The following is a 21,948-nucleotide window of genomic DNA, read 5'->3' as shown; positions in this document are numbered from 1 at the left end:
TAGCAGTAACATTAACAATTGTTTCAAACTGGAATTAATAGCAAAGGAAGGAAGATAAAGCTGGATTGTCGTGCAGAGCAAAGACTCTCTAAATTTATATCTCCCTGGCATACTAGAGTGAAGCCCTCCACTTCAGTGGCAGTGTTTCTTTGCAACCCTATGAAAATTCCAGGGAAGCCTGGGAAGAGGAAGCTAACCTAATGAAAAACTGGTGGCCCTTTGAGGCAACCATCAGTGCAACAGTCAGCAAGTCCCCCCACCCCCAGGGAAGTTGGGGGGGTACTCATTCAGAGGAGATTTCCCATTGGCTTTCCATATGGCTGAGACTGTGTGACATGGTCAAAGAATTCCAGTCAGTTTTAGTGGCTAAGCAGGGATTTGAACTTTGGTTTGCTGGAGTCCTAGTACAACACTAAACACACTACACCATGTAGGCTGCCATTACTTTAGAATTATTTTTAAACCATTTTTAAAAAAATACAAAAATGGGCATTCCCCCCAAAAAAATCAGACCCTGGTAAAGTGACATGAAGGTTTTTGTTTTGCTTTGCTTCACTTTAATGGCTAGATGTTTTAAACTACAGAAGTCTGCAACTAAACTCAGTTCCAAGACTGGGGGATATGCAGGTATCATACCTAGCATTCTCCCCACCCTATTTGTTATTTATTTATTTGTTTGTTTGTTTGTTTATTAGCATTTGCCAGGTGGAGAATTCTGGAGACTAAACAATTTGATATTGTCTACATCAGGAAAAAAAAATAGGCTGCCCTGTAGCTTTAAATATCAGAGATACAATATATGAATAATGGTAATTTAATGCAGTTTCTCTAGCTCCCTCTATCATTATGATACTGGATTCCCACTCATTTATAACTATTAATTGTTCTTATTGCAGGACCTTATTATAGAACAATTAATGAATGTATTATAGATCTCATGGAGTGTGCTTGATTTATCATGAAGGCTTTTTGATAGACTTTACCATGCAAATGATGCTTTGTTACTGATTCTGTCCTGTAAAGAAAGGTCAAAGGAACTTAGCTATTCAGAACAATACACTATCTTATTTTATATTCAGAACAATATCTTCTTTTCTAACATACATGTCCTGACTGAATTAGCGAGCACCACTAAGAATTTCTAAGGGGATCCGAGGGCACACAGCTCTTATGTCCCCCAAACTGGATCCAGACCTATATAACATCACCAGAGTTATGACAAATTAAGCAGAAACATCATATGAGCAAAAGTCATTAATGGACCATCAGTGCAAATGTTTGTGCCCCAAGAGGCCTTTAAAGGGCAGGAAGGTGGGAAAACAAACTCCACTGAATGCTGGAGGCATGTTTGGGAGTTGGTTAAATATTCCCAAAGGAGACCTGAGTGAAACGTATGTCTGCTAGTGAGAGCCCATCACTTTAGCAAGAAAGCTACATTTTCATTGACCACACTCCCAGAAGTCTAGGAAAACAGAACACAGACCTCTAGGAAGAGAACCAGAGACCCAAAGACCCCACATCTTGGTGCCACTCTCATATCCTGGAAATAGGCAGCCTCATAAGTCTGGGTGCCCATGCTTCTTGCTTAAAACCTTTTCAGTGCTCATTCATATAAAAAGGGTTGAATACTCTTTTAGTATTCCACCATGGTGAAGTACACAGAGTTGATTCATTCATGTCACAATTTGTTGCAAGGATTCTACTCCTAGTACCATTTAGTGGTAATGAACTGCAGCACAAACAACAGTACTAGAACAACTTTATTACCTGAAAGCTAAAATATAAATCTGGAATCAAATAGTAAATTGTCACACATTGTAAAATATTGTACAGTTCTCAAAGGCTGCAGCCATATTCATGTTCAGGCCATTAGATGTAGTGGGACTTCCGAGTTCAGCACGCATATGATTTTACTGTAAGATTTTATTTCTCTAAGTGCTATAGTAACTTATATAATCACAACAAAGCTTGTAATGTTCTTTCCTCTTCTCTTGTCCAAAACTCTGAACTTGGAAAAATTGCTTTTGGGGATTACAGTTCCCAGAATACTCAGCCAACACAGCCGCAGAAAACTTTTCCAAGATTTAGTATTCAAAGTTATGGGCTACATAGATGAACCACAAGCACATTTTACTTACTTGTTTAAGTCCATTGCTCACATAATTCTCCCCTTTCTTTTCAGGGCCCAATTGGTTTAGATGGCAAACCAGTAAGTGAAAAGTTGATTCTTTTCCTTCTCTTTCAATTTTCTTCTTGATCACCAGCAGCCCATGGTCTGAGCAGAAAAGGGTATCTCTCACTCTCCACTGGTTTTGATCCAATGTGTTTTCTTTCCTTTAAGACTGTTTAAATGTCTGTTTCTAGATAATTACTATATATACTCATGTATAAATCTAGAAAATTTAGTCCAAAAATTGACCCATAAAACCTGAGTTGACTTAACTACATGTAAATGTAGGTAATGTACTTTAACTCTTATTTAAAAAAGGAACCATCCCCTGGTGAGAGTCAAGAATATAATCTGCCATGAAAGCACTGACCCCTATCTACTGTCTCCTCCATTCAGCCTTTAGTGTGAGCACATACAGTTATGCCTGCTGGAATTTTGTGAGTTCTTGGGCATCATTTTCCTTTTCTTATTCCTCCAGATTCTTTGTTACATGCTCCTATGTTTTACCCTTGACTTCTCCAAAACCAGCTATCAACTTGAACATGAGGTCAACTTATAGTCGTGTATATCCGACAGTTTAAATGAAATAGTAAAAGTGTACAGAACAGCACAAATTTTGTCTTTGATAAGAGTTGACAAAAATATCCCCCTTCAATTATGCTTCCTCTGTGATACTGTGACAACACTTTATAAGGGTGTAATGAGTCTCCCTCATGGGGTCGCTGTAAAGAGATTATCACAGCAGGTCCAATTCAGCAATTATCGCAGTAGTGAAAAGAAAAAGGAACAATTACACTATAGAGCTCAATGTTTTCATACAGTTGCACTGTTGCGTGAAGACACAAGTCAAAACCCCTAGAATTGCGCGATTGATTTCCGCACATATCTGTGACTAATTCGATGTTATATTGTAATTGATCATTCTGCGCATGCACCATTTCCATTTTAGATTTCCCAGGCTGCTTTCTGCAGCCCTTTAAATTTTAAATAGCCCTGGCTGCTACTCGCAGCGGCTTCTAAATGGAAGAGTTCTTTGGCTGATGCTGTCAGAAGCCCTTTAACTGTTAAATAGCTCCGGCAGCTGCCCGCAGCTGCTTCTAAAGGGAAAGATCCCAGACGATGCTGCCCCTTCAGAATGCCCAGATTGCTTTCCCAATATCATGAATGAAGTGTGGTTGCCTTTTGCACCCTGACAATTGCACTTCAATCATGGAATTTGACAAGGCTATTCACAGGATGTCCCATGAATAATTGCTGGTTCTCATTTTCTCATCTGAAAATCTGATGTGTAATCATGCAATTATCCAGGGATTTTGCCTTTTTCTTCCCCCTTTCCCCTCCTGACTGATAATCTCCTAAATCAAAGGTGAGTCAAGGGCAGTTAACAACAACGAGGAAATCTAGTTTGAAGAATGTGGGGAAATGGTTCCTTGTCCTCAGACCTAAAATGGCTGTGCCTGAAACATTTCTTCCTTTGTATTTCAGGGGCAACTTGGACAGAAAGGGGAGATGGTAACTGGATTTTGTATCTATGTGATATGCTTGAATTTGAATGCTTTCGACCTAATGAAAGGGCACAGATGGGGGGATTTTTGGATGTCCTGCCTTTGAAGAACATACAGTTACATGCCTGGAATAGATATCCCCTCCTTTTCTCTGCTGAGCATGTTGGAAAGGCAGGATGAATTAGATTTCTGATAGTGAAATTGTAAATCTGAGAGGTATCCATCTTCTTTGAAACTGTTGTCTACATCTTGCCCAGTGAAGTATGGTGACACCATTGCACAGGAGTGTTTTGTACATGCAAGCCATCCTTCATATGGCAGAGGGCAATTTTGTGTCTCTCTGGAAGTTTTTGACCAGCAACTCCCATTCAGCCACTTTAGCCAGTGCAGCCAATGGTGAAGGATTGTGAGATATGCAATCTAAACATTTTGAATGGGCCACAGATCCCCATTCTTAGCCCACAACATCACTGAAGTATTTAGAGTCATGAGAGAACTCCACTAGATTTTTATCAATAAACCAGATTCAGTAAAGTGGCTGCAACAGAGCTAGACTGACAGATCTTCTTCCAGATTCCAATTGTTTGTGGTGTTCAGGTATAGGGAAAACTAGAAATATCAGTTGCAGTAGTCAAGACAACTTAACACTTCCATTTGAGTAGTGCATGCCACAGAATGTGGTAGAAAGATCCTAAAGTGGGTGAGTAGGGTGTACAATTTCCAACTGTGAATGAAGAATGCCATGTTTTAATGCCTTCTCCTGTAAAGACAACTACAAAAATCTTGGTACTTTTTAAAACAACAATAACACAGCACAGAGAGTCTGAAATGCTTGCCAGCTTCATTCACACATTCACATTATTATTTCATTGTTACCGTCATTAGACAGAGAAAACCAAGGCAGTTGGTTATTGGACCTACACATAGTCCCATTAATTTCATTGGTGCCAGACACCATGACTTTAGTTGCCTTCTTGAGTAAGGAACCTTTAGTTTGCACTGGCTGTATTTTATATGTAGTATTTCTTGTTATGGTTAGTTTGCTAATTTGTTTGGGTATTAAGTCACACTTGGACAATCTAGATCAATAACAGTGTGTGTTTTGCTAAAATCAGTACACTGTTATAGTAATCTCTTCAGTGGAATTCATATCTAGATAAGAACTGAGAGCTCCTGGGTGAATGGCAAATATGAAATTTACACTGAAATGGTTTGTTGATTGTTTCACTGCCAAATGTAAGCTCAACACCTCTTCATCCATGTCTTCATCTTGATCTTGTTCTGACACAAGAAGATGAAATTTGGGAACATAAAGAAATGATCACATGCCACCTTTTCTTTGAAATCTGCACTCAGTACTTCTCTTGTAAACTACATCTTAAGATTAATGTGAATTCACATGGAACTACCCAGTAAGCATGTTTGGGTAGCAGATGAATGATTTTACAATTGGGCTTAGAAGTACATTTTCATGGAAAAACCATTAAGCCTATTCAGTGGATTTTGATCATCAGAATCTAAAAATACTTTGTGCATCCTGTTAATTTAGGCGTTTTTTCCTCTCTCTACAAGTAAAATGAAAATGGTCTTATGGAATTAACATGCACTTAATGGAAAACTGTGAATTTTCAATCCAGAAGAGTAAGGCTGGGAAATATATATCAGACGAATGGGATGGAGAAATGAGAAGTTGTGTTAGCATATCCTATTTTCATTCTCCAGATTTATTTATGTTTTGACCAGAAATATTTGTCAGAGAACCCATGAAGTTCTGAAAATCAACTATTCACAAAATTATTCAAGTCAGTAACTTGGAAAGCACAGCTAGTAATACCCAACATTTAACCTATCTTGCTTGTAACTGGACACACTTTCACATACTTAATCGCAGGTCCATAAATTCTCTCCACCTTGTTAATTTTGCTGCCACCCTGTGTGTCTTGGCTTGTTCTAGCAAAGTATCTCATTTCAGTGTGTGGTTAGATTACTGGCTCTTTTAGAGCCATGCCTTTGCTTTCAGTGAAGCCAGAGTCTTACCCTGCATCTGAAACAAAGTGAACCACAGGATATAGTGTGTAGTTCTCTTCCTCTCTGAATTAATGAAATAATCCTACTCAACAATCTATCAAATACTACAGGAGTGTGGTCTGGCAGACGTCTGCTTGACTTGGCACAAAGAGAACTCTCATTTAAGCCCACTGTTCAAAGTAATTGTCACTCTGCTTCCTCTTACTCTCTTAATGTAGTACATTTTCACTATATTTTTGTTAGCTTAGACACTGTTGTTGTTTTTTTAAATGTGGCATGTTTTCTGTATCAGATAAACTGATTGCCCGTTTTTCTTTTAATCTCAAATATGGCTAGGCATCTCTAACTTGTGATACTAGGGCAAATCCAACACTTCAGCCATATGTTGTAGGCTGGGCAAGTGGCTGGAAAACTCAGATGTTTTTGCAGCTCTGAGCAAGTTCCAGGAACAGTTTACTGAGCTGCCCAAGGTCAATGTTAGGCTGGTGGGACTCAGCAGTGGAACACTCTTTCCAGTGCATTCTAAATATCAGAATGGATGAAGTCAAGCAAGAGAGGTTTTTCGAAGCATGGAAATTTTACCTTTTCAGCTGACACCTTCCAGGATCTCTCCGCAAGCTTGATCTAAATTGTAACTTTTCCAAATTTTAGGTTTTAAAAACCATCATGTGGTTCTCCCACTGACATTTCTACACATTTCTTAGATAGTTCCTTCCCAACTGGCATCAAACAAGGTTCCCCATGTTATCACTACAAAATGTTCACCTTAATATTCACTTCCCTAGGGAAATGTATCAGATCACCTCTGCCTTCTCTTTTTAAGAGAATGCTGAATTCTTTCTTTTAAAAAAATCAGCCTACATTTGGGATCATAACCACGTGATTAAAATTGCACCGTGAACATTTTATTGCTGTTTTTAGGCTGCTTTTAAAAAAGTTTATTTTATATGGTAGTTCTTGGTGTTATCACACTAGTAGCTCATTTCAGTTGGACTTGAGTTGGTCATTTTGCCATGTGCCCATTTTGCAGCTTCTGAATTGCCGCTTACCTTTCCAAACTGAGTTGAGGGATGGACAAGTCCTAAACTGATGGCAAAACAATCAGACCTCTACTTCACTGGATTTCATACTTGGCACTCACCCACTATCTTATCATGGAAATTCCTCCTTCTGCTCTGCAAAATCCAGGGGGCATTCTAGTCTTATTTATCTCACGTGTGGAAATGTTCTTTCTCGTGATGATGTTATAATTGGGGAGAGATTAATGTTGAAATTACCTTTAGTATGTTTGCTGCCTATACCATGTTTAGCAGATGTTCAGGTCAATACTGGAGGTCCATGACAAGGGTCTCTCATGTTGGGGTCGGAGCCAGTTTTTGCTAATCTTCCACATGTATGTCACCATCATCACAGAAAAATGGGAGCATTCCCACAGTCTATGCATATAACATTTAACACTTTATAAGGAACCTAATTACTATGTGATCTCAGAATGATCCCAAGTCTGCCTGATTATGGAACATGAGGATGTGGATACAAATAACTGCAGTGGATGAGTATAGTCAAGGCAGAGCATTTAGCATGCTAGTTATCTATTATCCCATAGTATTAGATATGTTCCAACAGTTCTTATTTGGAAATAAATGTTGAAGGTGTATGTAGGCCTTCAATCATTTAGTGTATTTTAGCCTGACATATATTTTACTCTTATGGATAATATCCATATTGTAAATAAATTTTGTATGCTTGCTGTAAACAGCTTTCAAATATTCACATTAAGCATTTTATAAATGTTCATACATAAAGAATAATCAAATAATCATGAGAGAGATATAGTGTATCCCTGCTTCCTGTCTGTGACACCAAAGATGTTTCCCAGACAGCAGTAATGCTATTGTATTTGCCAAATTGCTCACTTTGCTTTTCACTGAATATAACTTTTGCTTGTTTTTCTCCGCAACAAAGGGCCCAGCTGGTCCCAAAGGTCAGCCAGTAAGTAATTCCACTAGTACTTGATGCCCAGATTTATTTTTCACATTTTCCATCCTCTTTGTATCTGTAGGATTTGTTCCTTATATGTCTTTTTGCTTTCCTTAGGGAAGCCCTGGACAAAAAGGAGAAAAGGTAAAGTTAACATCTGATCAGAATTTTACAAAAGTTACCAACTGCAATTCTCATATTCCAGTGGCCATGCTGGCAGGGAGATTTTGGATATTGTGGTTCATAACCTGATGTTTCCAAGCAGTATAACAGATTTTAGAAGAGGAGAAGAAGATTTTAGGACACAGAGATATCCAGAAACAGAATATACTCTCACTCACCAGTTTTTAATATTTATAGTTGGTTGTACAAATAATGTCACTTTCAGTCCATGAACAAAACCATTTTTCATTTGAAAATCCTCCCTGTGTGTCAGAGGCTGTACAAACACAAAGAGTTACATATTAAATGAGCAGGTATGCCGCCACTAGTACATCTAAGGACTATATCACACCAGTCTGCTGTCCCACCACAATCGTGCGTCTTTAAGAATGGATGCAGACTGGTTTGGTATCACTTCTTACCACATTTTCCCCTACAATAGCACTTTGATGCTGCTTTGGTGATTTGTGCTCACGTGATCTGTTTTCTGCACTTCCAAACACCACCTTCTGGGAGGAAGGGGGAGCTGGATGCTGTGTGAATGTGCACACAGCAGCCAGCTTTGAGAAGCTGTTGGGGCAGCCTTGATCTCTGCTCTTCCCCACCTCTGAAGCTTGACACTGCTGTGTACACAGCCACCCACTCTTGATGGTGCCTGGGGCAGGGGAGCATTGGGAGGGGAGATGCAATCCAACAACCTCATCCCAGATTCTGGCACATAGAGACCAGCCTGCCCACTGGGCAGAAGAGCAAGCCAAAAAAGACCGGACTGCTGAAAAGGGCATAGAGCTCTCAAATGGAAAGGAAAAGAAAACAGACTACATGGGAATTGTGAGGGGGAGGCGGAGAATCAGAATCATGCTCACTCACACCATTGGCTGCCTGAGAAGCAGAACTTCAGTGGAAGGGACCTATTTTATTAAGGAAGAAAGGAACAGCAATGAAATTGAGGGCTGCAGATTGCCCTGATGGTGTAATGGTTAAATGCCAGTACTGCAGGCACAAGGTTGTGAGTTCGATCCCATCCTTGACTCAGCCTCGCATCCTTCCAAAATTGCTAAATGGGTACCCACCTTGTTGGGGGCAATTAACTTACATGTTGTAAACCACTTAGTTCAGTATGAAGTGGCATAGAAATGTAAATGCTATTGCTATTGTTGAGTTTTGCCCATCAAGGAGAAGATGCACTACAGTATCATATAGAATGCAAGTCAGCAGCAGGATGGACATGACATTGCATAATAAGTACAAACTAAAGACATTTTTGTCCTATTGAAATTAGACTTTTCTAGCCTTGTGCGATAAAGTCCTACGTCCATGTTACACAAAATGCATTGGAAATTACACTGACAGTAAGAGAGAATCAGGGCAATAGCTTTGAAGCACAACAGAACACAGTAGCTTAAAGAGTACAATAAAAATTGTTTGTACTGTTCCAGAAGAGAGCAAGCCAATTCTCTGGGTGTATAAATCAGCATTAACCTTACTGAAATGGGTGCAATTGTGCCAACCATGCACCTGCTGTGAACCTGTCTCCTTGAATCTATTTTGGTTTCTAGCACTCATGATTTCAACTATTTTCTTTTTAATCCCCTCTTTTTTTACAGGGTCAGTGTGGAGATTATCCACACAGGGTAAGTGACTCTTCTGTTATTTTAAATTGACTCACTTGTATTATCTCTTGTTTATTAGAATGGCTTTTAAAGAAATATAGAACACTTCAAGTAATGAAGTCCATTACCATTCCTCTACCTACCCCATCCATCAGATTGATATTTTACCACCTGATTTGCCTTATTGGCAAAGAGACTATAGTATTTTCTGGGGGAGATTTTATATTCTTGTTCAGGCATTCTGACCATGAGGGTAACCAAATATGTCCAACTCCCCACTCCTATTCTGTGCCACCATTACTGTTCAGTATATCATTGGATGTCAATCAGTTGTTAGTTCATGGATGTCAATTAATTTTTTGCACCGTCTGGCTGACATAGTTTATAGGGAGAAGGCTTTGACTGAAGGGAGACACATATTTTGGAAATAGGTTCACTAAACCCAGGAAATATTCAAATTTGCTGTTTTATATCACCTTATCCCATGCATGCACTACACTGAGGTGAGAGAGAAAAGAGTATCTCATGAGATTTTGGAGATTAGAAGCCTGGGCCTAAACTGACACAAAAACATTGTCATGCAAAATGTATTGGAAATATATCACACCTATGAGGCTGAAATGATAATAAAGACATAAACGTACACATTTTCTATTCAGCATTTGAAAAATCTCCTGATACAGATTCCCAAAATCTGGTCCTCATCCAGTGAATTATGGATCCACAGCTGGTCCACAGAGTCTGGATTACAACAGCATGTAGATGGGAGGTCTTTTGAAGGAATCTGAGTTAGAAGTCTGAAGGGAACAAAAACTGGCCAAGGGTATTTATTTACGAGGGTATTTATTTAGAAAAGAAGAGTCAGTGGATTGTTATGGGTTCAAGTGAAAAAGCTTTAAATGCTTGTCTAGTTTTTTGAGTTTCAGTTACAGTCCTTGGTCTCCTGCTCTCCTTATACTGATCAGGGTGAAAAGAAAGGTACACAGAACATTAAACATGAAGGAACTAATCACAATATGGGGATAATTAGTATTTAAATCTCGTGTAGGGCTACCAGTAGGAATGGCACAAGATGTTTAGGTGAAGGTGAAGGACTAGATCTTACCACCCACCCACCTCACATTCCACATACAAAAGAGATCTGAACATATTGGGCCCAAAACACACAAGCCAAATAAACAACGTTCCAGGGGCTTTGGGGACATGGCATTCAAAGGACACGTGTTCCCAAACTGTCTGGAAATTGCTCTGAGGCCACAAAGGGCGACACAAAGCTCACCTGAAAAGAAGGAGCAAAAAGCCACTCTTGCTGGCAGCTCATTTGGAGTGGCAGTGGTGGCTGCTAGCTTCGGGACCACAACATCTGGTCTTTGATTGAGAGTTCCTGCATGGCAGGGGGTTGGACTGGATGGCCCTTGTGGTCTCTTCCAACTCTACAATTCTGTGATTCTATGGTCACTGCAGTCCTGGAGCAATTGAGACCAGAGCGGCCTGTGGTCATTCATTTTGTCCTATCTGCTTCACCCCATAGTTGGATTTTATTTGAACACAGATGACAAGGCAGGAGCATTCACTGCACCTAAGTGGACTAGACTAGTGGGGGGAGGACATAGTGCAGGGGATCCTAATGTACCAAATACATTTATCTTATCCAAGAGAGGGGAATGGGTGGGGAACTGCATCTGCTGCCTTCCCTCAGTGGGGCCCACCTGGCCATAAAGAGAAAAGTCTATCAATATCTTATGTTCATGGTTGGATACAGACAATACAGTGGAGCCTCGGGTTACGAAAATAATTCGTTCCGCGGCCGCTTTCGTAACCCGAACGGCTTTCGCAAGCCGAATCCCCATAGCCGCTAATGGGGAAAAGCCGCGATTTGGTGTAAAATCGAGGCAAAAAGCACCAAAAGTTTTTTCGGGACCCGAAAAAACGTTCGTAACCCGGAACAATTATTTCCAATTGGATTTTTTCGGGTCCCGAAAAATTCGTAACCCGGGTATTTCGTATCCCGAGGTTCCACTGTATTATTTAAGAAATTCTAATTCCCCATCTCATAGCCTCTTCTCAGATCTAAACATTCCACATAATAAGAGAAGACAGGTTACAGTGAAGAAGGTGTGGGGAAAAACACTTCACAGTGACAGTATGCATTGTGCTTTCTTTACTGTATTCTACAATAATGTGCAATTGCTCTTTGTTTCTTGCTGTGAGAAATTTAAGGCCTGTGAACTGTACTACAGGTTGTTTCTCCTTTATCTGAAATGCTGGGGACCAGAAGCATTTTGGATTTTGAAATTTTTGAGATTTTGGAATATTTGCACATACATAGTGAGATATCTTGGAGATGGGACCCAAGTCTAAACATGAAATTTTCAATTCTGTTTCATATACACCTTATATTCATAGCCTGAAGGTAATTTTTATACAAAATAATTTTAATAATTTTGTACATGAAACACAGTTTGTATACATTGAACCATAAGAAAGCAAAAATGCCACTGTCTCAGCCACCCATAAAAAAAGGTTTGGATTTTGGAATTCCAGATAATGGAGAATTAAACTGTAGCACAGTTACCAATCTCACCTTACGACTCTAGTCATAGGATATGGAAATGCATTTTCTTCTTCATGGTCATCTGTGAACTCATATATCTGGATCTTTTGCCTGTGTGGAGGTATAATCACAGATGAGTGGTTCACAGATGACCACTCTTAAGAACTACACTTAAAGGGAGGCTGCTTATTTTTTTTAAAGCAATGCTCAGTTTCAAGATAGTGCTGCCAAATGTTCAGAAATGCTTCGAAGCCAAATGTTCCATTTTAGACATTTTTTTAAAAAAAGTCTGATATGGAAACTTTGAGATAGGCAGGACAAGCAATCTTGGCAATATCAGCTGGAATTCTTGGAGGGACTGAGAGCACTATTGACAATTTCCCTCCTCATAACTGTTGCTTGTAAAAGTAACAATAGTTTTTAGATTATCAATTGTCAAAGTGAAAGTTTTCTTTATGGGTCTTAAAGGTGAACACATTTAATTTCTTTACTCCAGCGTCTGTAAAAAGAGAGAAAGAATATGGAGAGAGTTTTACTTTGCTAAAGATCTTTGAAGTGTGGCCTGGGTTACCCCTTTGTCTCTTGCACTGGCAGAGCAAGACCTGAAAATCCAGCCCGATAGTTATGTAGTACCCATAGTCCCTTTGTTGGGCAACAAAAAGGAAAGCTGATACTGTTATTTCAATGGAGGAAATGAACACATCAAGAGGTTATGCGTGTGTTATACAATACAAGCCTTGAGGGCAGACGAGATAACCAAAACAGGTTAAAAAAAAAGCGAGGGCAACAGTTGCACTTGTACAATGGGGCTGGAACTGCACATTGAATTCAGACTAGACTTAGGGCAGTAAAGTTCATTTCACTGTTGATGGTGTAGTGAATTGAATTGACCCACTCTGTGTCACTGTGTCTTCACTGTCCCCTAGGAATACCTAAGTACCACACTGGCAGCACTACGCTCTAATCACATCCTTACATTGAAGGTTTGTGGGGAAATGGTTTGACTATTGCCAGTCCTGTTGCAAAACAACCAGGAGATGGATTCAATATTGCACGCTTTCTACAACAATTACAATCCAGCTACATGGGGAAGCAGTACTAGTGAATAGATAAATAGAAGTAAAAGATTAGACTTTACATAAGTGTGAGTACTCCCATGCTACTTAGGCATTTTGGATTTTCTGTAGAAGCAAAGAAAATGTTGCTTTCTACATATAAAAACCATGACAGCAGAATAATCTTCAGATGATTTTGTGATACTAGTATTAATGGGTATCTCAAAATCAGTTTTCTGGGAAATATTTTCTTTTTTACAATTTGAACTCAAGTATTTTATACACTGTGACCAGCTCATGAGAGATGACAGAAGCATGTGTGTAAAATTTCAACAAATGTTTCATGAAAATGGCTTTTTGAAAGGTACTTTCATGCTCACTCTCTTCACATGATGATAGGTTTGTGAACGAGGGTACCAGATGCAATGGGAGGATTGGTCTGAAGAGTATGTTCAGACCAGCAATTTTCAAAAGGCATGTACTGAAAATATGAATAGCTGGACACCCAGGTGCAAGTAAACATCACACACACACACAGAGGCTTGCATGCACATACACTGACTGAGTTCAAAATAAATAACAAGGAGCTCTCTCTTCTCCCAACCATGATAGAACAGATTAATAAGTTCATGGAGATGAACATAATGAACCAATCCCACAAAAAAAAGGTCAAGGGGAGAAAGATTGAAATAACCAATGTACGCACTACAGCCAAATTATAAGCCACCATGTCCAGCGTTTCCATTTATAAATCAGAAGAATTTGCTTTAAATGATCTAGACCATGGAGTAGATCCTGACTTGTTGATAACTTATAGCCTTATTGCATGAGAAAAGAAAGCCAAAATGGAGTGGGAGAGTAGTGGCTTTCTCCGTGCCTCTTCATGTGCCATCGTAGCACTTCTGTTCTCCTCCCAGATGGAGAAGGTCATAAAAGTGTGCCTTTTGTCGAACTGATTTTTCCAGTGTTACAAAAGACACACTTTTACAATTGTCCTTCTCAGGAAGAGAATGAAAGTACTACAATGGCATGCAGTCAGGGACAAAAAAAGCCACTATTCTTCCATTCCATATCAGCTTTCTTTTTTTCATGTGACAAGGCTCTTAGAAAAGAGTAATTGAAATCCATGTGTCTTTAAGTTAGTTTCATAACTAACTCAGAGCCAATTTGTTTTGACAAGGCCCAAAATAGATGGGCAAAATAAAGTGCCTTCCAGGTACTTTTGGGGCATGGCATTCAAATGCACACACCCCAAACTATGTGGAAGCTGCACCAAGGCTAAAGAAGTGGCAAAAACCTACTCCTTCCCAGTGGACTTCTTTAAGAGCTAGCTGTGCAGTTTCTGTGGTCCCTGGGTGATCGCAGGTGGAGTGGCCTCTGGCCGAACTGCATGACCCCATAGTCTCCTCTAAATATGACTGAGAGTGGTTCCATATTGACTGAAAAGTCCAGATTTTGTTCCTGTTCTTTCTGATTTTATATTGGGTTAAAATAAACCAGCCTGGGCAGCTGGTATAAAAAGTCTTTGATCAAATGAGGAGCTGACAGAAAATGTTCTGGGATAATGGGTATTGATTTCTAAAGTAAAACAGGAAGGTAAAACAGGAAAGAACAGGAACAAAATCTGGGACTTTCTGTTCTCTTTAATCAATATGGATGTACATTGAGTCTAGACCCAAACATATTTGTTGCTCAAAGGACAAAAGAAATATACATAAAACATTTTGTTACCTCCCAAATTCCATCTGGCCATGTTCTTAGGTTTTGCCACAAGAGCAGTACTTTGTGTTACACTCTACTAAGAGGTGACTGTATGATATGTAAAATAATCCCTTAGATAGTCCTGTGCTTCTTAGTAAGGATGATGTGACATTAGAAGAAATCAGCTGATGTGTAAAGCTGGATACGAGCTCTTGCCCCAGTCTTTATATGAAAGAATGGATTTCTAAATATGAGCACTGTCACAAGTACCCTGAGCAGAACATATGTAAAACACACTCTTTCAAACATCCATCTCATCATGAGAACTCATCATCATCATCATGTCATCATATGAACTACTAGGATCACAATTATTTTTATTTTTGCTCTGTGATTCGCTGGCCTTTCCCCCTCTAGGGTCTTTGGAACTGCAGTTAAATGTGGCCTTCATAATCCAAGCCTTGCTCTTCCAATTTTATAACCATAACATGTGCTCTCTAATTTTAACCAACAGCCCAGAATGACTGGGTTGCAATGCTGCAATATTGTGATGACATTTCAGTTTGCAACAAGATTGGAATTTGGCTTTTACTCAACAGCAAAGAGCCATAAATAAGGGAAGGAAAATGTACTTTCTGGAGTGTTCACAGTCACTGTCATCGGAGACCTGCAGGCATACCTCTTAGCCTCTAAACAAATTTTAGAGACACCTATGTTTCTGAACATTAACAAAACTTTATTGTTTCTGTGCTTGAACTGATTAAAATTAGGAGTGACTCTCATTGTGGAAATAACATTCACAGAGAATAAGCTTTTGAATGGTACATTGGAGGGATGAGTTCTGATAATAATTTCCTATAATTGCACTTGGCAGTGAGTGAAACTTCTACAAGTATTAGAGATGTAACTCTTATTGAAAACAGTCCTTTACATTATTCAGCCATTAAAAACCCTCTTCAGGCATTAAAAATTTTTTTTAAAGTAAGCACACATTTTGATGATGATTGAACGGACTTGTCTAATAATGAGTGAAACTGCATCAGTTCTAAAAATTAGAACCTATCTAGAGATGAAAAAAGACTTACTGTTAAGTCTTTGTTCTAATAAGACTTAATAATGATGAAAGTTACTCTTTAGATAGTGAAGGACGAGGAACAAACTATCCGTGGCATTTAAGAAACGCTAAAACAGAGACAGAAATGAAGAAAACATAAATGGGGATACAAGAAACACAGAAAAATGCAAAGAATAAGTGCAGAAGTAACTTGAGTGTAGCCCTACTTTTGGTAGAACTTAGGTGGGGAAAGAAGAAAGAATCTGTGCTATATAAAATATATTAATAATAATTTTTAAAAAATGAGGCATAGTATCATCAGTTCTTCACTATTAATTTCAAATATTCAAGATCATATAACTAAAATATTTTAAAACATAAATCATGAAGAGCAAACCCAAAGCAATTCCTGATACTCAATATGCATCCTATGACTAAAATATAATATAGAAGAGCTCAGAGGCTTGCCAGGAGGTACCCAATGACAAATGCGTTTTCTAATGCTCTGCATTCTTGCCTCTGAACTGCGATTCACTTTCATGACATCCTTTCATGGTTTTCCTCCCCCCTCCCCTGTCCATTTTCTTTATTGGCTGTTCTCTGTGACTTTTGATGTCCTACTGACCTCCTTTGCCTTGTGACTTTTGGCCTTGCCCTGTGACCTTCTGGTTCGGTCTTCTTCAGCTGTTGCCTCTTCTCAATTCAGTGCGGCTGGCTCCACCCCCAGTCATAAAGAGACGCACCTTCCAGGTATCCTCCTCTTTATCCTCTTTTTCTGGTTTATGCTTTCTTTCCTTTCCAAAACTGGTGAATCAGCTTCATTTCTTCCCCAGAGAGGATGTCAGAAACCTAGAGGAACCAGGGTTCTCTAAACCTAGAGAAACCAGGCTTCTCCCCAGATATTCAGTAACATCTATTTTGCATGCCTTTGTATCACAATTACCAGTGTAAATGGTTTCAGTTTCCTTGACATGCTTGGCCTCTCATTTTAACAGCTAAGTGTGAAAAAAGATATTATGGCTGTTGATCTTATTCCAGGGCTACATAAGATTCCAGAGGAAAAGATGTCATGGAAGGAAACCCAGATTTTCACAGAAAATATTGAAGGAAGTGTTTACTTTCTTCTTCTCAAGAAAAAGCAACTGAATGAGTTCCCAAAGTCCAAGACTACTAGCAGGGGGATAGAATCCACACATTATGCCACAATAAAGTTTCCTATGTTTTTGTGCATTGTTATCATGTAGATATGTCATGTAATAAATTGAACATGTAAAGCAAGTGTGACCCACCAAGAAGAATTCAGTTCACTAGCATGTTTGGTGATCCACTACAGGATCATCAAACTAAAAACAAGGGGGTTGCTAAATATCTAGCAGAGCACCATATGACAGGACAGTTGTTTTTAACTTTCTGGGACACATTTTGACAGGTCTGGAAGATTGTGAAGAATGGATACTTCTTAGAGAAATTACACCAAAAAGAGTAATGGGACCTATATTGGCAATCTGTACCATCCTTCAAAAAGTCAATGGACTCTTTCACACCAGATGCAAGGGTAATTAAAACGTGATCAAAATATGGTAATAGTGTGATTGAGGGGAAGATCATGACACCCCCTTGTGCTTCTCCTGTTTGTCTCCCATACGTAAACTGTAATGGACGTGTTATTGGCTAATAATGGAAACTCCTGTTATTACCCAATGACACGTCCATTACAGTTTACGCATAGGACATGAACAAGAGAAGTGCACAGGGATGTGAAAATGTTCCCCCCGATCATGCTATTACCACATTTTTATCACGTTTTAATGATACTTGCCTCCTCCGTGTGATAGAGTCCAGTTTGTTTTAAGTCTCTGGATTGACTTAGTTTGTACATCCGCAGAGATTTATAGGTGTGCATTTGGCAAACAATGGCCCAGCTGTTTACAGCATCCTTCAGAGAATACAAGTGCACATAGAATTCCATTATGTGCCCTTGGCTTGTTTGGGGACAGCATTATGTGTGTTTCGGTAGATGAGTGCAGATGGTTCATCTCAGCAAGAGTACTTATAGTGAGATGCCAACGCACACAAAGCTTCTTGTTACAGTGGCATTCTGAAATGTTTATGAATACTTTTAGCCTGGAATGCCCTTCCAGGATTCATGTGAAATGTAACTGGATGGAGGGAGTAAGCCAGAGATCAAACACCATGCTTATCAGATGTCACATGCTATTTTTAACCATTAATTGGTGCTATATGTTTTCTGAAAGTTTTGCTAAGCACCAAGCGGCTTCTTTGTGTGTGGGTTTAATCTTCTGCTAGGGTTCACCAAAGGTTGTCTCGTACATCAGTTCTGGCAGTCTGTATAAAGCAAAATAAAACAAACCTGCTCAGAAATAAACAAAGTTGACTACAAAGAGTTAGCTAAACTTGAGTCCTACTGATATATATGAGACTAGTTAATCATTGGCTTTATCATGAAACATTGATTCCTTCAAGCCCGACTAAATTTATCTATTTTAAAACTATAGTAAATGCATTTATTTTAAATGGATGGGTAGATGTTCCACCATTATTGTAATTTGGCGTTCTCAGTGCCTTCTATATGTGTTAGATTACAATTCTTCTGATTGGAGATGATAGAAAATGTAATCCAGCATATCTAGAGTTCAATCTAGCTATAATTATTAGCTGATTAATATTATACTTTCTTAGCAGAATCCAACATAGCAGCTATGATCTTTGACTGCTTTCTTTCTCTCCAATGTACACTATGTCGTCTTTGGGGATGGAAGTGATATTCACTGTTATTTATTTCATGGGCAAAAAATGGGTTTCCTGACGTTTGGAAAACCTGGTTAGGAGGAATAATACACAGCTGAGAATATTAGTTTTTACGCAGTATTTACAGATCCAAAAGTGGGTTGAGAAAAATAGCACAAAAATTCAAGGATCTCAATTCAAGCTTTTTGTGTGTGAAAAACACATTTTTGAAAGAAAAATTCCACTGTCTGCAGAAAACTGCATGTTTTTCTTGTACACAGTTAGGATTTCTTTGTGAAAATTTTCACAAATCCCATATGAGTTCCTGGAAATCTTTTATGCAAAAATGTATTTTTCACAAAACCTACAGTTTTCACAGAAACAGTTTTCACCCAACATGCATTTCTGCACAGACCAATTCCCCAAAATGCATCAGCATGTGCAAATACTGGGTGAGAACTATACAGAACTGCAGATATTATTCATCATGGCATGTGAAGTCAACTATTTATTCCCTAGTTCTTTTGAACTTACAACTATTGAAAGAAAATGCATCTGAGAGAAAATGTAAATGTACAGAAACTTTTTGAATGTAGGGAGGAAAACATTAATAGAATGAACAGCAGAATAGGATGGCTCCAAAGATAAGGCCAGTCAAATTTCAGTGGGAAAATGGCTATGAGAATTGAATACAAAATTGAATACAGAATTAAGGTGTATCAGTTTTAGATGTCATTAATTACAGCAGAGATGTAGAAAATGCTGTTGGATGGTAGCTCTCAGTGCCCTAGCTGGCATAGCCAATAGTGAGATGTGGTGAGCTGGAGTCCAACAACATATTGGGGGGGGGGGGGTGGTTGAGGGTTGAACTTCTAATGTTGGCATCTCAGAGACATCACTAAAAATTCACACTTAAAGTGGTAAGGTCCGAACTGTGTAAGACATATAGTTGGTAGTTCTCACAGAAAGCACTTCCAAAGAGGAAAAGGTACTTAACCTTTTTGCTCCCCATTCTAATTCACACCTAGATAGCATTTACCACTAGGATGCCACTGGTTTCTTACAGTTTCTCCACTCCTGGTTCCCTGGAACTATCTTTTTCTCTTTAAAAAATTAGGCTACAACAACATACCTGTATACATTATATGTAGCTTGTCCTTTAAAATGTAAAGGTTTGTTGACTGATGTTTAAAATTTGCCCACATCTTCCCATTTTAAGATCGGACTGCAGTATTCAATGGAAGCTTATGAAATTAAGAAATCCTCAAAGGAAGCCCATCCACAGTTGCTTTTTTGTCTGAATTTTGGAAACAATCTTCAAGTACTTGACTAACAGTGCTTGGCTTTGCTTGGCTGTTCTTCCTTTGCTCTATGTTTGTTATATGTCACGCGCATTATGCTACAATCAGAATAATACTGTTTTATGTAACAACTTAGGGTGAACAAGGACAGGCAGGAATCCAAGGGCCTCCAGGACCACCTGGACCACCAGGAACTCCAGGACAACCTGGCCCAGTAGGCCCAGCAGTAAGTCTCTTTCAAATTTCTTATGCCTTTCCTGTTTTCCTCTTCTCTCAAAATAAGATGTGGTTTTCCTCTTACTTCCATGGCTATCCACTGGTGATGGTGCATCAAAGCCCTTCTTATCTCCTCTCATATGCCTGTGAAAGCATTATATGCAAATGCTATTTTCTCTCCTACAGGCTGTTGCAAAGTGCCATGGTGAGGAAAGTAACACTCTGACTGCAATTGTCTCAATGGAGGTTTTTCAAAGCACCTGAAATCTGTTTGATGATCTGCCCACAGTCCCATTCCCAGGAGCAGTAACCCTTTTCAAAGGGGAAATCATTCCAATAAAATAACGACCCCCAAACTAGGATCTCTAAAGGATTTGTTTCTTTCTTGCCCTAGGGGAAAGCAGGAGAGCCAGGGAAGCCAGGCAGAGATGGAAAGGTACCTGTTTAATTGTATACACACTTTGTTTGCATGGAAATTATTAATTTTTCAATGCCTGAGAGAACATTGTATAATGCATGTTTGTTCAACAGTTCCAATATTGAGGGAAAGGAGAAATAAATGATGATGATGATATTTTGATGGATTAATCCTAGATTAATGGATTAACTGCAATATATGTTGTTGTTTAGCTGCTAAGGTATCCTAAAATAAAATCTGTGAGCTCAATTAAGCTTGCCGATTTCTTTGTGCCATTGCACTGAAGGAGATGAAATAACTTGTTGCATGACCAAAGATTGGATCCATATTTAGGGTCAAAGCAGATGGCCCTGAAGGGGCAGCTTGATGCTGTTCCTTTGAACACCAGGTTGGGGCCACGACAACCGCATGCCATGCCCCCCAACCTGGCTTTCTGCTGGCACAAAAAGAAGTGGCAAAATACCTCTTCCTTTTGACAAAAAGCTGGCTTTTCTGCTGCCACTGTGGCTTTGCAGCACTGTGGCATGCAGCACATAAATGCCATATTGTTAGAGCACCACGAAGCTGCTCAGTGTGGTTGGGTGGGTGGTGTGGCCATCTGTTTAACCCTCTAGTCAAGTTAAAAGTATCTAACTTAAGTCCTGTTGATTTCAGTGGCTTTACTTGAATGTATCCAACCCATAGGTTCTTAACTCACCTTGCTTTAATTTTGGCATGAGTAACCATTAGCACAGTAACAGGATTGTGCAAGATTATACAGTCGCCTTGATATACTTCATAAAATGGTTAGCAATTCTAGCACCCTAGAATTCTTTGTGAGGATAGTTGTTATTGCAGGATACATCCACCATGTGGATACCTCAAAATTGTGATTATGTATCACCATATATTTGTAAATAAGTTTTCTTTACATTTGAAATTGGACAGAACTTCCATATTCAAAAGGAACTGATGGAAAAGTGCATCTCATGGCAATGGAAGAGCAATTAAAAATGATATATTTTGCTGACTTTCTCCTAGTCCTCCATAACCCTTGCCTTGAACTGGAAAACAGTAATCTAGTGGTTTCTGTGGGAAAACAGTTGTATATGAATTGGCTGCCATTTATTTACATGGGCAATTTATGTCCTCTAAACGAGAAATCACAAAACATGGAGAATTAATTATACTACATTTAAAATGAACAGTAGACATAAACACATGCATTTACTTACTACTGAGTACAGTTTTTAGAAAACTGATTCAAACAATAAAAGCTAAATTATATGGTGATGTACAAACAGAAATAAATGAAGAAATAAAAATGTAGTGTAGTATGTACCTTAATGTTGTAAAGAGTGGGACTTTCATGTTTCACTGCTTTTATAATGTCATATGCTTTTATCTTTAGGGCTTGCCAGGACCTCCTGGACCAAAGGTGAGCAAGCAATTCAGATTGAATGT

General features: G+C 39.0%; 1 protein-coding gene across 1 annotated transcript in view; it reads left to right on the top strand.

The window, feature by feature from the left end:
• The first annotated feature begins 3,661 nt into the window (after positions 1–3,661).
• COL13A1 (collagen type XIII alpha 1 chain) overlaps positions 3,662–21,948 on the top strand; it is a 91,089-nt gene continuing 72,802 nt past the window's right edge. Inside the window, exons 1-8 of the mRNA XM_089507882.1 lie at positions 3,662–3,682; positions 7,669–7,695; positions 7,801–7,827; positions 9,453–9,479; positions 12,939–12,995; positions 20,008–20,097; positions 20,482–20,523; positions 21,896–21,922. Of these exons, the coding sequence (XP_089364008.1) occupies positions 3,680–3,682; positions 7,669–7,695; positions 7,801–7,827; positions 9,453–9,479; positions 12,939–12,995; positions 20,008–20,097; positions 20,482–20,523; positions 21,896–21,922 (300 nt within the window). The 5' untranslated portion in view covers positions 3,662–3,679. The remainder of the gene's footprint in view (positions 3,683–7,668; positions 7,696–7,800; positions 7,828–9,452; positions 9,480–12,938; positions 12,996–20,007; positions 20,098–20,481; positions 20,524–21,895; positions 21,923–21,948) is intronic.

Source organism: Sceloporus occidentalis, unplaced genomic scaffold, assembly GCF_023333645.1.
Source record: "Sceloporus occidentalis isolate IW3139 unplaced genomic scaffold, rSceOcc1.0.p SCAF_2, whole genome shotgun sequence".
Classification (NCBI taxonomy): domain Eukaryota; kingdom Metazoa; phylum Chordata; class Lepidosauria; order Squamata; family Phrynosomatidae; genus Sceloporus; species Sceloporus occidentalis.
This window is presented reverse-complemented; position numbering and strand designations above follow the sequence as displayed.